Source organism: Hippopotamus amphibius, chromosome 8, assembly GCF_030028045.1.
Source record: "Hippopotamus amphibius kiboko isolate mHipAmp2 chromosome 8, mHipAmp2.hap2, whole genome shotgun sequence".
In the NCBI taxonomy this organism is placed as follows: Eukaryota; Metazoa; Chordata; class Mammalia; order Artiodactyla; family Hippopotamidae; genus Hippopotamus; species Hippopotamus amphibius.
In genome coordinates, this window is record NC_080193.1 from 53,870,346 (window position 1) to 53,887,949 (window position 17,604).

At 43.1% G+C, this 17,604-nt stretch overlaps 1 protein-coding gene across 1 annotated transcript in view; it reads right to left on the reverse strand.

Moving 5' to 3' along the window:
• The window catches only part of LCT (lactase), a 47,279-nt gene extending 30,139 nt beyond the window's left edge, over positions 1-17,140 (reverse strand). The window contains exons 1-6 of the mRNA XM_057747109.1: positions 16,501-17,140; positions 7,277-7,356; positions 4,532-4,615; positions 2,722-2,824; positions 1,386-1,464; positions 1,150-1,152 (exon numbers count right to left, since the gene is read on the reverse strand). Coding sequence (XP_057603092.1) covers positions 1,150-1,152; positions 1,386-1,464; positions 2,722-2,824; positions 4,532-4,615; positions 7,277-7,356; positions 16,501-17,140 — 989 coding nt within the window. The remainder of the gene's footprint in view (positions 1-1,149; positions 1,153-1,385; positions 1,465-2,721; positions 2,825-4,531; positions 4,616-7,276; positions 7,357-16,500) is intronic.
• Positions 17,141-17,604: the final 464 nt, after the last annotated feature.

The window sequence follows — 17,604 nt, forward strand, 5'->3', positions numbered from 1 at the left end:
GGAACTAAGATCCCACATGCCATGGGGTGCGGCCGGAAAAAAAAATACTCCAAAGAAAAAATGCCAGTCCTCTCAGAACGCTTTCCACCTGCCCCTGCAGGTTCTCCAACAACATCCACCTGCGTGAGGACCACCCCTCTGAACCCCTGCTCTCATTTTGACGTTAGCCAGTGTTGAACCTTCCCTTCAGGCAAAGAACCTCGAGATCAAGGTGTTAGGGAGAGAACCCTGGAGCTGGTGTCTCACGTCATCTTGTGGTTTTGTAATCACTGTGTTCTCAGAGTGCCCCCTTTATTATGGCCTCTTGAGTTTTATTTTCTGAAAGACACAGCCCAGCACTCCTCAGCTGCCTCCCAGTGTGGACAGAGAGCAGTTCTGACCGACCTGCTCATCACACTCTTCGGACTCCCAGCACGAAGCCTGATGTGTGCAGCTGCTTAGGGTTTGGTGATCTGAACTGCTGATTTGAAGTGAGTTGAGAGGATTGAACAATAGGAGACACGGCTGAGGACAGCCAAGTGCTGAGAGAGAAAAAGTACAAAGAGGTGGTGGCGACTGGAGTTTATGATCTTGGACAGAGCTGTGCCAGAAATGTCTGAGTGAGCTGTAGCTGAAGGTCTGGGGAGCCGGTGATTGCCCCCAGGCCTTGGTCCTTCCTTGATGCACGGCACATGATGCTCAGGTGTGTAACACACCCCACGGAGAGCTGAGGGTTCTGGGAAAGTCCCTGCACCGGCTTCCACATCTACCTTTTCTCAAGAAGCGCATTGGAATAGAAGTGCATGAGAAGGATATAATTATGGAGATAACCTCAAATCTGCTCTAATTTTTTTCAGTATGTCACTTACAAATTTTGGTACTTCAGTCACGTGCTAAGAAATTATTTGCGACCCCACAACAATTTAAAACCTTTGTCCTGAGAAACCGCTGAGTTAGGCTTCTGCCCCACGGCACAGCTGGCTTTCCTATCTATGGCTTCTCCTCACGGGTGTGATGTTTCACATTTTGTGTGAGGAAATGGTGCACCTTTACTTACTCAGATCACACAACTTCAGGGATGAACAGATCTACCATTAACCTAGCCTGCTCATCCACAACCTCACGGTGCCCCAAACAAGATCTTAAACTAGAAGGCAGGCGTTCAAACACCAGCTGTGCTAGTTGTGTGCACTTGGGTGAACCAGAGCAGAACTGTGAGGGGCCCAGAGACACTGCTTCCTGCTTTTCCCTCTGCGTCTTCATCTCTCGTCTCTAGAATGGCCATGAAGTACTCGCTGGTCCAAGAAGCAGATGACAACAGTCCCATGAGTTCACATACGTGAAAGAACAGCGGAGTATTCTGCAAATATCAGTTATTGATAGTCGAACAGGAAATCTAACATTACCTTTTCTTGGAGCTTGATGAACAGTTCAGGAATGTACTAATATCAAACCCAATGGTGAGCACTTGATCTTCATTTATGGCTGTAAGAGAAGAAGTTTCGTTCACTCCACCTGAAGCCCAGGCAACACTACCCGCGACTGCCATCAACAGTTACCCTCACGTATGCACCACACCCAAATGCCAAGCAGTGGTTCCAAGCTCCTCTGGAAAATCCCACGGCCGCAGGATTTAAGGAGGTCAGATGTGATTTTTTTTCCTGCTAAGAACAGCAGTCCTCAAACTTCCACATGCATCAGCATCACCTGCGGAGCTCGTGCAACACAGATTGCTGGGGCCACTCCGAAGTTTCTGATCTGTTTCTGATCAGAATTTCTGAGCTGGACTCTAGAATGTGTGTCCAACAAGTTCCCTGGTGCTGCTGCTTGTCTGGAGACCAAACACGCATTCAGAAGAACTCAAACATCAGAAGGGGGTCGAACTTTTTTTTGTAGGAAACTACATATAAAGATAAAAGTGACCATTTTAACCATTTAGAAAGGGATGGGGTTTAAGAACAGCCATTGTTACACCATGAAGATGAGTCAGGGAGAGAGTTATTAAGTAGCATCCACGGATGTGGTTCACAGGGTCTGTGAAGCCATCTCAGCACTGGTTACAGGTGGTAGAAAGGGCACTACCAACTTCTCCCATGTTCTGACCTTACAGGGAGACTGGATTGGATATCAGGGCATCCAGGAGCGTGCCCCTTGGCCCCTTCCTGCAGATTGTCTAGTGGTCCTCAGCCCGAGGCCTTAGTGGACCCTCCACTTTCCCTTGACTGGATTGGACCAGGAGCAATCTTCTGATGCATGGCCCACCCATCAGATTCAACCTTAAGAATTTGAACCAAGAGACACCAAGGAGAGGGTCCCTGACCTGTGGGGCCTATACCAAAGACTTCGATCAGGTAATGGGGAAGTGAACAAAAGTAATGTGGCCAGGGGGAGAGAGGCAGCACTGCCAAGGGGGGCAGAGATGACAGACCTAGAGGGAGGGGTAACGGAAGCAGACAGACGGGCACAGGGCAGTTGCCATGGTTACATCTGACATCTGAGGCCTAACGGTCTTTACTTCCATGAGACCAAGGCATCCTTAGCATCCTTGTACAGAACCTCTCTTCTTTCTTGTGTCAATGGGAGCTAAGGGACCAACAATAAGAAGGCAAGGGACACTAAGTCCATCTGGGGTGGGCTCTTAGACCAGCCTCCTCTGATCAACTCCAGATTTTCAAGATAGTTACCCCACAAGCCCGTGCACCAAATGTCCCTGCAAACCTCTCCCAGTGATGGTCCACTCACCTTTGAGAAGGTTGAAGAGCAGATCAGCTGGGTTGTTCCTGGTGGAGAGGCAGTCCTGGAGTTTCAGATTGAAGATGAACACTTTCACTTTTGGCTCAAAAGCCTGAAATGATATAGGCCAGCACGTGAACCGAAGCTGCCTAGAGTAAGTGTTCTTGTTAACAGGGGCAGATTTTCAAGATGAGAAGCCATGACACTCAATCTGGTTTTGGAAATGACTACTAGCCACCTCAGTTAATAAAGGGAGCCGACTCCAGACTTGTGGGAGAAGGATCTACACTTTTCAGTAACACAGGCCACTCTCCACACTGACCCCCACAAAAGAGACAGGATCATCTATGCTGTCACCTCAGGCTATGAGGCACCTCCCAGAACCAGTCGCTGTGTTCGGACCAGGATCACGGCAGTGAGCTCATGGCGGGGGCCAGTGTTACCACCAGAAGCTCAGTCAGACGCCACCAGCACGATGCTTATCGATGTCTAGGGTCTGCTTCAAAACAGTCTGGTCTGGGGCGGGGGGAAGGTAGGGTACAGATGAAACAAGATCAGCCACGAGCTGATGGCTCTGGAAGCTGGGGGTGGCTTTATTGTGCTTTTCTTTCTACCTTTGGAGACGTCTGACATTTTCCATAAAGAAATTTAAATGAAGCTATCTTCATTAAAATTGGAGCAGGTGTGATTTTTCTCCCATTTCTAGCCATTTCAGTGTCAAAAGAAACATCATTAGGCTGACATGTTGTTTGATCTCACTTTAAGTTACATTTTTTCGGGGGAGATTGGGTTTGGTCATTTTTGCCACACTACCTCTTCCTCCTCTACGTAGTTAACGGCCACTGAGAAATACAAATAACTGCTTAAAAAGGAGCCAGGCAGGTTGTTTATTTTCTCAGAGCTGCCAATAGCAGTGAGGTGTCTTAAGCTCTGAGAAACCGAGTAAGTCGCTCAGAACCAGTTAGTGGAGCTGTGACCCACACAGCCTCGTTCTTTCCCCGTGCAGGGTCAGGTCAATGCAGGAAAGCCAAACTACTAGGGAAGCGAGGGTTTTCTCCTTCCTCAAAGATCCCTACGCCGCGAGGCAGCCTGTGGTGTCACGGGCCTGGGGAGCTGGAGGAGCCCTCTGCTGTGGGGGGGATTCCCTGGTGAGCAGAGCCTCTCCTGAGAAGGGAATGTGGGGCCCCCACATGCACCTCCTGCAGAATTCGGAACCTGTGGACGTGCCGTGGCTCCTCAGGCCCTAAGACACCTGTGTGCCGGTGGGGACCGGCAGCTGAGGCGCAGAGAGGGGAGTGCAGGTGCTCTGCAGAGAGTGAGGGTTGGCTTCTTAAGGCAAATACTTATATGACCACATCCACGAAATGTCTTTCTTTTTTAATCTCAGAATGAATGCTGTAATTTCGATTCTCAGTAGCTTTCTACACAAGAGAGCAGAGGATCCATGTAAATATTTACCTTAACAAGCCGACCCTCACTCTCCTTTCCAGGGAAGACTAGCTAACCTCCAGATGTTCCCTATGGAAATCTCCCCAGATGCAACTCTGCAAGTATATGGACTCCTTTGTTGTTTGTTTTTGTTTTTTGGCTGTGCCATGAGGCTTGTGGGATCTTAGTTCACCAACCAGAGGTTGAATTCAGGCCCTTGGCAGTGATGAAAGCACAGAGTCCTAACCACTGGACCGCACAGGGAATTCCCTGCAAGTGTATGGACTCTTAGAGGAAGTTCAGTTTACACATCAGCTGAAGCATTAAATGTCTAATATGCTCTCAGGAGCCTTTGCCATTCATCATCAATACGGATAATAGCTCCAATTACCTGCAATTTACTCAGCTTCTGCGATAAATCCACCTCACTTTGGCATTCATAAGATAAATCAAGAGAGAGGAAGTCAACTGCATCCTGGAAATAAGTAAATAAGATCTTTAGAGCACAAGCAATTTCAAGACAAAGAACTGCTCGGAAGTATTCCTTTTTTGTTTCTCCCCTTGTTACTAAATGGAGTAATCCAAAGTGGGATTTTCCAAGGGAAAAGCAGGATGAGGAAAAGCTGGGGACGAGATGAGAATATGTGTGGGGTGTGCCTGTGTGTTGTGGGGAATACATCATGTGTGTACTCAGCAAAGAGCTCGGTGCACAGGGAGGTCTCCATAAATGTGTACAACGGAATGAGTGAGTGAATGAAAGAAGTACCGTATGCCAGAAAGGATGGGTTTCCACCAAGTGGGTGAGCACTGAGGAAGGGAGTCAGAGGCCAGAGCTGCCCTGGGCAGCACCTCCTCATGGCCTTTCCACTTTGCAGGACGGAGGCAGTGGAGCCCTCAGCTCCACTTAGTAATCTCTGCAGGCCCTACTGGGGTTTGGGGTTTTGTTTTAATTGTAGGCGATAGTCACTGGCTACATTCAGGCCACAGTTTAAAGTCCATCCCAGCCGGCCCTCGCCTGGCCCACACTGTCATCAGAGAACAGAGAACTCTCACGGTCCACGGACACCCCCATCTGTGCTCCAGTTAAGGACATACCCCTCTGTGCTGTCTCTGGCCTGCATATACTTTAAGAACTACAGATTCAGAGTCTAAACACATACAGATACCATGGTGATTCCCTCCCTACCCTTCTCAGCGAGCCTTTTCTATCCTGGCCACGACCAGATCATTGCCTGTCTTCTCCCCTTCTCTTCCCTTGGGACAAAAACCGTGGCTAATGGCATCTGGTGACAACCCAGTGCGCTGTGACCTTCAATAACTGACTCTCCACTGGCTCCCTATGGCTTTCCCAGTCAAATTATCGTCCGTGTTTACTCAGCGTTTCGCAGGCCTGCTCCTCACTGGTGAGCTCCACTCGAACCTTCCCCTCTGCCCTCTCAGCTCTTGCTTTGTTTGTCAATTCCATACAGCACATGCCCATTGAGTTCATACTCTTGAAAGTCACTGTGCTGGGTTTAAAGGTGAGTAAGATCCACAGAAGTTTACAACTTGATAGAGAGTGTTAGTAGATGCACCGACTACACGAAGAAGAGACAAAGTTCTAAGTGCTATAATAAAAATCCACATCAGTGGTGCTCAAATCTTGATGGGGGTTAGACTCACCTGGGAACTTGGGACGCCTGTGAAGGCTCAGGCCATCCCTCCACATTAAGCCTTGGCCTCTGTGAGCTTTACTAGCTCTCCAGGTGATTCTGATACACACCAAAGCTTGGGAACTGCTGATCTAAACAAATGGCTAAGGGTTCCAAGCAGGGAGAGACCACGTCAGGTTGAGTGCGGGAGTGTTATTAACAGAGGCCTCCTGATGGAGGGCACATTCACACAGATGTTAAAAATGGGTAGAATTTTGTTGGAAGAGATTTTGAGGAATGCCAGAAGGATAGGACTTGAGGTAGGGAATGCTGGCAAGACATATAACGTACACACTGGGACAAAGAGGTGAGGCCAGAGAGAGAGCAAGAGGGCCTGAGTGAGCCACGTTCTGGAAGGTCTTGAGTAAGTTCACCAGTTACAGGGAGTGTAGCTTCTCAGCAGGGAACTGAGCAAAATTGTGCCTTCGGAAGGTGGCCCTGACGTGTTGTGTGTCAGGAACGAGGGCAAAGAGACCAGTTCAAAGACTACTGCTTGACAAACACTTTCCAATAAGCACTTTGGTCTCCTGAACTCATAACTGATAGCTGTTATCGCCCCTTGTAAAAGAATTTAGGTGGCAGTCTGGCCATACAATCAGTCTTGGACCTGGTCATTTCAGAACCTTATCGTGTCTGGTTTTTAAATCCCTGAGCTGGTAAATCTGAAGTTGGACCTTGGCATGTGGGGCCTCCACCGTAGCACAGGCACCAGTGCTGCACATCTACAGACATCGGTGGTTTTCTCTGACAGTACTCCATAGTGCCCAGCAGCCCACGTTACAAGGGCCAGAGCGGTTAAATTCTCAGATGTTCTAATTTTTCTTATTAAAATTACAGTTAGAAGTTGTATTTAGAGGAGGTAGAAACCAGGATGGGCACTCTAGGGCACACATTATTTAAAAAAAATTTTTTTTTTAAATTCTTTACCTTAGCATGTTTTGCTAAAAAATCTGACCTCTCTTCTAATAAGCTCTTTTAATAAAAAGTAGAGCAAGAGCAGAGGCATTTGACTCCTTGTGTAGGCAAAAGCTGACACTTGACCAAGTGAGAGCTGGGGTTTCAACAAATAAGATTTTGTTTTAAAGTAATTCTGAATCTAGAGAATGTATAACAGTCAGAGGAGGCATTTGTAAGAATGTCAAGCAGACTGTTACGTGGGGGCTGGGTAAACAACAAGGTCCTACTGTAGAGCACAGGGAACTATACTCAATATCCTGGGAGAAACCATATGGGAAAGAAGATGAAAGAACGTATAGACATGTGTAACGGAATCACTTTGCTGTACAGCAGAAATTAACACAACACTGTGAATCAACTACACTTCAATAACATAGATTTAAAAAATAATGTCAAATCAACAGACAAAAAGTTCTCTTGGTTTTTTAAAATTAAAATCACAACTTTCCTGAGAAGTTACAGCTGCCGTTTCTTTGGGCTGTCTTTACCTTGACAAGCGCAGACGTAGACGGTTCTGGTAGGAGCTCGGAGACCGCCTCAGCTCGCAGGACCACAGAGAGCTTTCCGCCTGAAACCAACCAGAGGAAGGGCTGCGGGTGAGAAAGGAAGGAGCCTGTGACCCCAGAAGCCCGTGGCAAACTCATTTCCTATTGATGTTTCTATTCCACGTTCACCGACTTTAAAAAGGATTTCTGAAGAAATCATTCACTTGATTTTACCCTAGCTGAAAGATTTTAGAAAACAGGGTAAGCTTTTTAAAAAATGTCCCTTTAGAGAATGTTTCATATAAATCAGGATGGTGAAGTGCAGGGCATTTGTAAAATCTTTTGTAAGAATAAAAGCAGTTCCTTCCCCCAACCCCGTGCAATGCAAAATGTGGAAACGAGAGAACTTCGTCTTAAGTTCCTAATAAGCCTTGGCCTCTGCGTGCTTTACAAGCTCTCCAGGTGATTCTGATACGCACTAAAGCTTGGGAACCGTTGGTCTAAACAAACAGCTAAGGGTTCCAAGTGGGGGGAGACTTTTAAAAGGCAGGGTACTCTCAGGTGACTGCTGTTACCTGTCCTTATTCTCTGTGCAAATGTCCATTTGACCCTTATTGCGCATGAAGGAAATATAAGCCTTTGTGTAGCTTATATCCACTTGCTTTGACATTTGATCATCTAACAGTGGTGCTTCAGCTTACGTGCATCAGAATCACCTGTCGTTCTTGTCGGCCAAGTGGGATGGGCCCAGGAACAAGTGCCTTTTTACAAGCTTCCTGGCGCTTCTGATGCAGTGGCGCTCAGACCACAACTCGAGACACGCTGCTGTGGACTTGGGATTCCTCGGTTGTTAGCAGCGCCTAACTCTTTGATGTGCATAGGTCTTTATCTCCCGTTGGATTGTGTGCTCTTTGAGAAGCAAACGCAAGCATTTCTCTAGGCCCTCCAAACAGCAAGCTTAGGACTGGGTGCAAAGACAGGTGCTCAGACCTGTGCTTTGGAAACAGTAGACAAAAATGGAATAAAACCAGAGTTTGAGACTTAAACTATAAGACCTTATGCTTGACCTCTCCTGCATCCAAATTCTATACAGGAGAAAAATCTCCCCAGGCAATGAAACCACCATTAACAACCGCTGCCAACTACCAAAGTGCTTCTTTTGACACGCATAATGGAACTTTGAAATCCCCTGAGCAAGGGAATATCACTCAGAGACATTTAGCCCTCATCTGATAAGATAATGCTATTTTCCAGTTATTCAGCACTTGTGCCTGACGGAGCCATTTCACCTTCCATGGATTTCCACGCTTCAGTCTATCATCACATCAGCACGTATAGAACACATGTTCTCAGACTGTGCTGAACATTTTTAAATGTACAATTTAGTATTATCTCTGGATCAATGACGTAACACAAGAGTACAGTTAATCCCTAAGCACAACTGACCCACAAATCACTTCTATTTGACTTTACAAGCTGTTTTCAGAATCAGAGTGAACAAATGTTAACTGAAGTCCCAGAAATTCTTTTTTTTTTTAATAAATTTATTTATTTATTTATTTATTTATTTATTTATTTATTTATTTATTTGGCTGTGTTGGGTCTTCGTTACTGCACACAAGCTTTCTCTAGTTGCGGCAAGTGGGGGCTACTCTTTGTTGTGGTGCTCAGGTTCCTCATTGCCATGGCTTCTCTTGTGGATCATGGGCTCTAGGTGTGTAGGCTTCAGTAGTTGCAGCATATGGACTCAACAGTTGTGGCGCCCGGGCTTAGCTGCTCTGAGGTATGTGGGATCTTCCTGGAGTAGGGATCAAACCCGTGTCACCTGCCTTGGCAGGCAGATTCTTAACCACTGTGCAACCTAGGAAGCCCTGCAGAAATTCTTATATCATACAAAATAAACTCTCCAATATGGTTCCCAACCTGTTCCCAGTGCAAGCACAAACTATACTTCTTAAAATAATGTAAAGTGCAGATTACTCAAAACTAGAATCTCATTCTAAGCTTGCAGTTTCATATTTTCTTTGGGACTGAAATGGGGGGTAATTGCTCTGGCTTAAGATAATTTATCTTGCAATTTTTGCTGGATATGATTAAAGGTCGGTGTCCTTGTCTACAAAATTCAAAGTCAGTGTTTGCTGTGGGTTGAGAATTAACTGTTTCAAGGTCATGTGGAAAATCACTGCACAGCACTGAGGGAGTTCATGTCCCTCATAGGCATTACTGGGTTTCACTAAGGACAAGCTCAGTTCTGTTTCCACCACAAATGGACGTCGTTCCTCCAAAAACCATTGCTGTGGTCCATACAAAATAGCCCCTTTCTGTTTGCTTCTTTCCCTTTTGCCCCAAATGCTTCAATAAAAGTAATCTGGCTGGTATTGAACTGCCACTGTCAATGCTTCAAGAGGTGGGTGGGAATTAGCGGTGTCGCCCCAGACTGTGCCCCAGTGTTGTGCAAGTGGAGGGCGCTGTGTGCAGCTCTACTCTTACGTGAGCGAGATGATCGCTCTCCTACCCTCCCTCCCACTCTCTGCCAAGAATCTTCTTTTGTATCCTTCCCACGGTAGCACATTGGAAACATCAATAGGAGATTTACAACACACATAGAAAGATTAGGAAATAACTTTTAAAAATTGTGGTAAAAATACATAACATAAAATTTACCATTAAGAAAATTTTTAAGTGACTTTCAGTACCTTCACGTTGTTGTGCAACCATCACCACCATTCACCTCCCAAAACTTTCCATCACCTCAAACTGAAACTCTGTGTCCATGAAAAGCATCGCCCCATTTCCCCCTCCTCCCAGCCTCTGGTAATCATTATTCTACTTTCCGTCTCTGTGAATTTGATTATTCTAGGTCCCTCATAAAGGTGGAATCATACAATATTTGTCCTTTTGTGTCTGGCTTATTTCACTCAGCATAATGTCTTCAAGGTTCATCCATGTTGCAGCATGTGTCAGAATTTCATTTCTTCTTATGGCTGAATAATATTCAATGTATGCACCTAGCATATTTTCTTTATCTGTTCATTCTTGTCTGGGAATTTGGATTATTTCCTTCTTTTGGCTATTGTGAACAATGCTGCTATGAAAATGGTGGGCAAATATCTGTTCAAGTCCCTGCATTCAATTCTTTTGGGCATATACCCATAAGTGCTGGATCATATGGTAATTTAATGTTTAATTTCTTGAGGAACTGCCACACAGTTTTCCACAGTGGCTGCACCATTTACATCCTGCCCAGCGACGCACAGGGTTATAATTTCTCTCTGTCCTCACCAACACTTGGGATCTTCTGCTTTTTAAAAATAGTAGCTATCCTAGTGGCTGATGCCCATAAGCAGGAGAACGAATTAATAAAACGTGGCTTAGTCCCACAACAGAATATCACAGAGCAGTGAAAAGAAGATACTATAGCTATATTCAACAATATGAATAAGCCTTAGAAACAATTTTGTTTGAAAAATAAAGAAGTCCTAGGGGACTACAAAAAGTATAATACTCCTTCACAATGCTTAAAACCGAACCAAGCAAAACTGAATACCATATTGTTTAAGCACATATGCAGTTGGGATTGAAACTATATTTTAAAAAAGTAATAGAATCTCAATGGGATACCATCAGAATGGCTAAAATAGAAAGGATGAAAATGCCAAATGTTGGTGACGATGTAAGGGTGATGAAATTCTCACCCATGACTAGTGAGAATATAAAATGGAACAACTGCTTTGGGAAACTGGCAGTTTCTTAGAAAGTCAAATACATCTCCTCCCTGTAATCCAGCAACTCCACTCCTAGGTACTTAACCAAGAAAAATGAAAACGTATGTCCATGCAAAAACTTGTACAAGAATGTTCACAGCAACTTATTTATAAGAGATGAAAACAGGAAATTGCTCAAATGCCCCTCAATTGTAATACATTTATAATAGAACACCACTTAGAAGAAACAAGGAGCAAATACAGAAACTAATACAGCAACAAAATGAATGTCTCACAAACATGTTGAATGAAAAAGACAGACACAAAAAAGTACATACTGTATGATTCTATTCATATCTGTGCTGATAGAAGTCAGATCAACGGTTGTTCCTTGGCTAGGGATTGATTAGGAAGGGATAAAATTGATGAGGAATGAGATTTTGGGAGGTGTTGGTTAATGTCTTATATCTTGATAAGGGTATGGGTTACATAGATGTATGTGTGTGTCAAAACTAATCAAACCGTGAAATTAAGATCTATGCACTTCTCTGTATGTAAATCATACCCTGATTTTAAAAAAGTCTTAGGAAAAAAACAACTTCATTTCACATGATTTGTTTTCTGATCAGCAGTAAATAGGAATTTAATTTTTAAACATATTTTTTAAACATGGTGAATTTGGGGGTGGCTAAACTATATTTTAGTAAAATGCCACTTTTTCTGTAATTAAATATTTTTATTTAAAATATTTGACCTTGTACCTCCATTATGGACACCAAATGGGGAAGAGGGGAAAGCCATAGACTAATAAAAGATGGATGGAATATTTAGCACAGTGGTAACCTGGGATGGGATGGGGGAGAATGAGCGATGAGATAGGGAAGAACATACAAGTAGACATAAGTTGTGGTATGGTTTGTTTTGTTTTGCTTTATAAACCCTCAACCTTCCAATTAATTTTTTTACATTAAAAACTGAGATATGATTCATATACCATAAAATTCATTGCTTTAAAGTATAAAACTCAGTGGTACATTTAGCACATTTACAAAGCTGTGCAACCATCTCCACTAATTCCAGAACACTTAGTAACCCCCAAAGAAATTACATACCCATTAGTAATCACTTCCCATTCTCTCTTCCAGCCCCAGACATCACTACTCTGCTTTAGTGAATCTATAGATTTGTCTACTCTGGATATTTAATATTTAATGTAAATGAAATCATATAATATGTGGTCTTTTGGGACTGGCTGCTTTCACTTAGCATAACGTCTTCAAGAATTATCATGTTGTAGCATGAATCAGTACATCATTCCTTTCATGGGCTGAGTAATACCCCATTGTCCTGATATGCCACTTTTTGTTTATCCATCAATTGATGGACATTAGGGTTGTTTCCAGTTTTGGTTATTATGAATAATACTGCCATGAATATCTGTGATGCATTTTTGTCTGGATATTTGTTTTTATTTCTCTTGGATATATACCTAGGAGAGGAATTGTTGAGTCATGTGGTAACTCTAAAATTTAACTTGAGGAACTGCCAAACTGATTTCCAAAGCGGCTTCACCATCATTCATTCCCACCAGCAAAGTATGAATGTTCCAATTTCTCAGCATCATTGCCAATACTTGTTATTGTCTGTCTTTTTAATTACAGCCATCCTAGTTGATGTCAAGTGGTATAATATATATTACATATATATATTATATATTATATATACTTTTATTTTTTGCTGTTTTCTCGCTTTTTAAAAAATTGAAGTATAATTGACCTACAACACTATGTTAGTTCCATGGGCACAACACAGTGATTCAATATTTCTATGTGTTACAAAACCACCACAGTATTCTGTTACATTTTAATTGTTGGCCTGAGTGGTCACTCCATGGGTATTGGTTATTGTGTGGCCGAACCACACTGACTCTGTTTTGTCAGCTCCATCTTAGGTTCCCAGTCCTACGCGCACCCCTTCCTGCGTGACTGAGCTTTAGCCTGCTCACAAGTAAGGCACCCAAGCCAGGTAAGTTTCCTATCAACTTTCTCCCTTGTCTTCACTGATATACGAACTGGAAGAATGCTCTTTGTCTGACACAGATGGTTAATAGTCCGCAAGGAATAATGGTCATGAGTCCCCCGAGGGGGAGGAAAAAACTCGGGTTCCCATTGGTGCAGTTGTGCTTCTTCCTTAGCAGTCAGATTGTATTTTTAGCTTTGGCCCCTTTAAATTCCCCGGTACCGCTTCCGGCAGTGGCGAATGCAGCCGCAAATGCTTCCCGATCGCCGCTGTTCACCGTTCGCCCGATCCTACCGGACCCCAGATCCTAGATCCTACAGATCCTACCCGTATGTAAGTTACCCACAATAAACCCCATAATTGCATTTTATGGAGTCCCTGCTTCGCTTGTTGGTCCCAAAGTTCCTTTTCAGTTTGGGGGATATTATTCAATATCCCCGCCTTCGAAAAGCTATTTTGCTTTTAACCAACGTATGTTATATAACGTTTTGGTGTATATTAAAAATATATTTTATAAAGAACAACAAAGCTACTTGATTGGACTAAAAAGGGAGGGGAGAATGAGAGAGGGAAAGGAAGAAGGAAGACCACCTTTCGGAATAGTAAAGAGACTGAGAAGAGAATTTAGTGACCTGCATTATATCAGGGGCAGTTAATGTAATGATGTTGATGAAATGTGAAATGAAGGCTGGGAGGAATGAGCAGAAGAAAAGAAGGAAAATATGAATTTAAGAAAGAAATAGTCTTTAGTAATCTGATGAAGATTAAAAATGAAATATGTAAAACATTTTAATAAACATGTCTATATAGTTTTATAATTTACATAATTCTGTGGACTGTGTCCTCAGAATAAGACAAATTTCCCTTAATTTCAGATGATCCAAGTTCAGCCTTGCCTTCTTTCAAAATTCGTTTTGAGTAATGAATTTTGAAAGAAGCTCAAAGCTTCTTCAGTAGGATTACAGCCAACAAACATTTATTTTCTCACTCACCCCATGATAGGCTTTCCAAAGAATCTGGTTTCATATCTGACATCTGCTTCTTCTCCCTGTCTCTATAGTTCATGAAATTGACAGGTGGGCTTCTTGCTGTTCCCTCGCCAGGGGCTTTGCACTCATCCCACGGTTGCTCCCTACCTCATTCCAGTCGGCTCAAAAGTTGTTCTGAGGACAGCTTTCTTGACAATCATATCTAAAACAGCCGCATCCACACTCACACTCTCTCTTCCCTTGCCCTGCTTTTCTTTTAAACATGGAGAAAATGTTTAACCCCTCTATAATCAAATACATGCAAATAAAGCATATAAGGAGATAAAAGTTTTCAGCTGTCAAATCACCAGTGATGGAAGAAATTTTTCACATACTGAGATTTGGGGGAAGTCATTCTGGCTTGTACATGATTTAACATAAACTTGATGCTAACAAGAACATCCTGTTTTGTAGCCTATTAAACATACATTGTACATCTGCTTTAACCATTAAAGAAGAGGATGCATTGTTGAGAAGAAAAGAATGTCTGTTTTGAAGATAGAGATAAATGGCTCTTTTCCTGGGACGCCAATGCTAGTACTCCTTTGATAATCAGGCTCCCTTCCCCGGTGCTACCTTCCCTGGAACATAGACTTGCTGTGTACATGCTAATCTGTCTTTTTTCAAAACTTTGAAGGAATATACCCCAGTCATGGTTGATGTTCTTTGTTCTGACAGAATATAAAACTGATGAAAACCATGCTTCTCTGGAGGAGTTCCTCAGAGCTCCCCGAGAGGCTATTTCTGAGGATATAGTCCTTAGCTTGGCTTGAATAAAACTCTTCTATTCTTATCATAAATCGGTTATTGACTATTTCTGTCGATACTAATGATAAAAATAATTCCATCACTGAAGACAGGCTGAGTGGGGTCAGAAGAACAATTTTAGAACTGTTGGTTAAAGTTACAATTTCTCTGGAAAATAATTTAGCAACATCCTTTAAAGTCTTAAAGAATGCACATCTTCTGACCCAGTCATTTCAGTTTTGAGAATCTATCAAAGGGGCTTCCCTGGTAGCACAGTGGTTAAGAATCCACCTGCCAATGTAGGGGACATGGGTTCAATCCCTGGTCTGGGAAGATCTCACATGCTGTGGAGCAACTAAGCCTGTGCACCACAACAACTGAGCCCACGTGCCACAACTACTGAAGCCTGCGTGCCTAGAGCCTGTGCTCTGCAACAAGAGAAGCCACCTCAATGAGAAATCCGTGCACCACAATGAAGAGTAGCCCCTGCTTGCCACAACTAGAGCGAGCCCGTGCGCAGCAATGAAGACCCAATGCAGCCAATAAATAAATAATAAAATATATCTTAAAAAAAAAGAATCTATCAGAAAGAATTTATCTGAAGACAAGCATTTATGTATATGAATGTTCATTGCAATATAATTCTTAATAGTAAAAATGAAATAAACATATACAAAAATGGAAGACTATTTTAAACTTTATGATCCATTAATATAATGGGAACCTGTAAGACCATTGAAAATCATGCTTTCAAGGAGTTTTTACTAAAATGAGAATATATTCATTAAATGTTGTTTCAAAGATAGAATATACAAGTATGCAAATGTATAAAAATATTTAAAAATCTATGTATAAAAATATACATACAGTATGTAATAAAAACCAGAAAGCATATATAATCCAAAATTGGTTCGGAAAATTGGTGTACCTCAGACTCACCTAGGGAATTTTTCAAAATCAATGTCTCAATTCTGTCCAGACCTTCTGAATTGGAACCTTAATTTAGCTATGAAGCAGGAATATAGAGAATGATAATCATGCTCTTCTCACTGTCTGTCAGCAGTTCATTATTTTATCTTTGTATTTGTCTCCCCTGCTGGAATGCGGGCTTCAGCTGGAACAGGTAACTCTCTTTGCATAAGAAAAAGGGGAGGCTCAGGAATTCCCTGGTGGTCCAGTGGTTGGGACTCTGGGCTTCCCCTGCAGGGGTATATACACATTAAAAATAAAAGAAAGGAAAGAAAACGGGGTGGTTGAGAGAGGATGGGCAATCTTGAAATCCTGGGAGGCGTCAGGGAGGCAGGACTGGAGAAGGAAGGACAGGAAAGGAATTGTGGTAGTGCAGATTCAAGAGTGGGCAAGGGGGCTTAAAAGATATTTTTCAAAGGGAATGCTGGGCAGTGTTCAATGTAAACCACCCCTACCCACCTCCACCGGGAAATCTTCAGTACAGTATTAATTTCTCACTAATAAATAGATATGAGGGGGCTTTTTTTTTTCTGGCTGTGCTTTGCGGCATGCGGGATCTTACTTCCCCGACTAGGGATGATTGAACCAGTGTCCCCTGTAGTGGGAATGTGGTGTCTTAACCACTAGACCGCCAGGGGAGTCCCAAGGGGACTGTTGGAGGTAAGTGGAAAGAAATGCTGAGTCCTGCTTTAAGGAGGGTGGAGGGAGGTGGGTGATGAAGGCTGCCGGTGGGTCAGCCATCAGAGTCAAGTGTACTCACCTTGGGAAGCATATTTTTCATGGTATATCTCATAGGCTTTTCTGTGGGCATCAGTGAGGATCTGGAGACGTGAAGATCTTGATTCCTGGTGGGGAAGCTCCGTTACCACTCCTTCCAAGTCACTAAAAGTGAACCAGATCTGAACTAGGTCCCCAAAGGAGCGGAAGACAAAGGAAGCATAGTCAGCAAAGAGATCAGCGAAGGCCTCAGTTCTCTGGACGGTGCTGGCAGCGAGGGTCTGGTGATGCAGGACCCCCAGGGGCTGAAGCTGAGCAGACTTGAGGGCCTTGAGGAGGTGCCGGTAGCACTGCACAGTTTCCTTGTCTGGGTTCTCCGAGCTTCCTTCTGGGAGTAGTTGTGCCCACGGCAGAAATACTTTGTAATGGGTGATCATCATGGCACGAACGCTGCTAAAGTACTCCGGCAGGAAAGCGGGCAGTGGCTGGCGACAAACATAAATTTCTTTGTCTCCTGCTACAAAGGGAGAATCCTGGTTTCCCAGTGGACCCCTCAGGTTGTGTAGCAGATCGTTGGTTAGAGGACCAGCAGCTGAAATGAAGTTTCTATCAGATTCCCAGTCGAACCCCCAGCAAGAACAACTCAGGAGGACAGTAAGGACTAAATGCCAGGCCAGCTCCATCTTCAAGGAACTGTTAGGAAGTATGCGGAATACTTACTTTATAACTACAGTTGAGGCTGTAAAATACTAAGTGAATATTAACACTTAATATGTAACTGGGTTATCTACGATAATGAAATCAGTACGTGAATCACCTATGTAATATCAAAAAATGTTAAAACCATAAGAGATAACACAAAAACTTCAAACTTCTCACACAATTTATGCTGAGGAACCTGGAAAGTGTCTGAAGAAAAAAAGTTCTCCACATTTTTTCTTACTTACAAATTATTTTAAAATTTATTGACATAGCAGAACAAAAGTGAGTTCCTTGCCAAAATTTTTTCTCCTTTAAAAATATGTAAGTAGATGAACACATTTTGTAAAAGATTCAAACAATACAAAAATATGCATGAAAACTTACTAATTTCCCTGTTCTTCTTCCCTTCCTAGGGTAATCGCTTTCAATACTGTGCTTCCTTCCA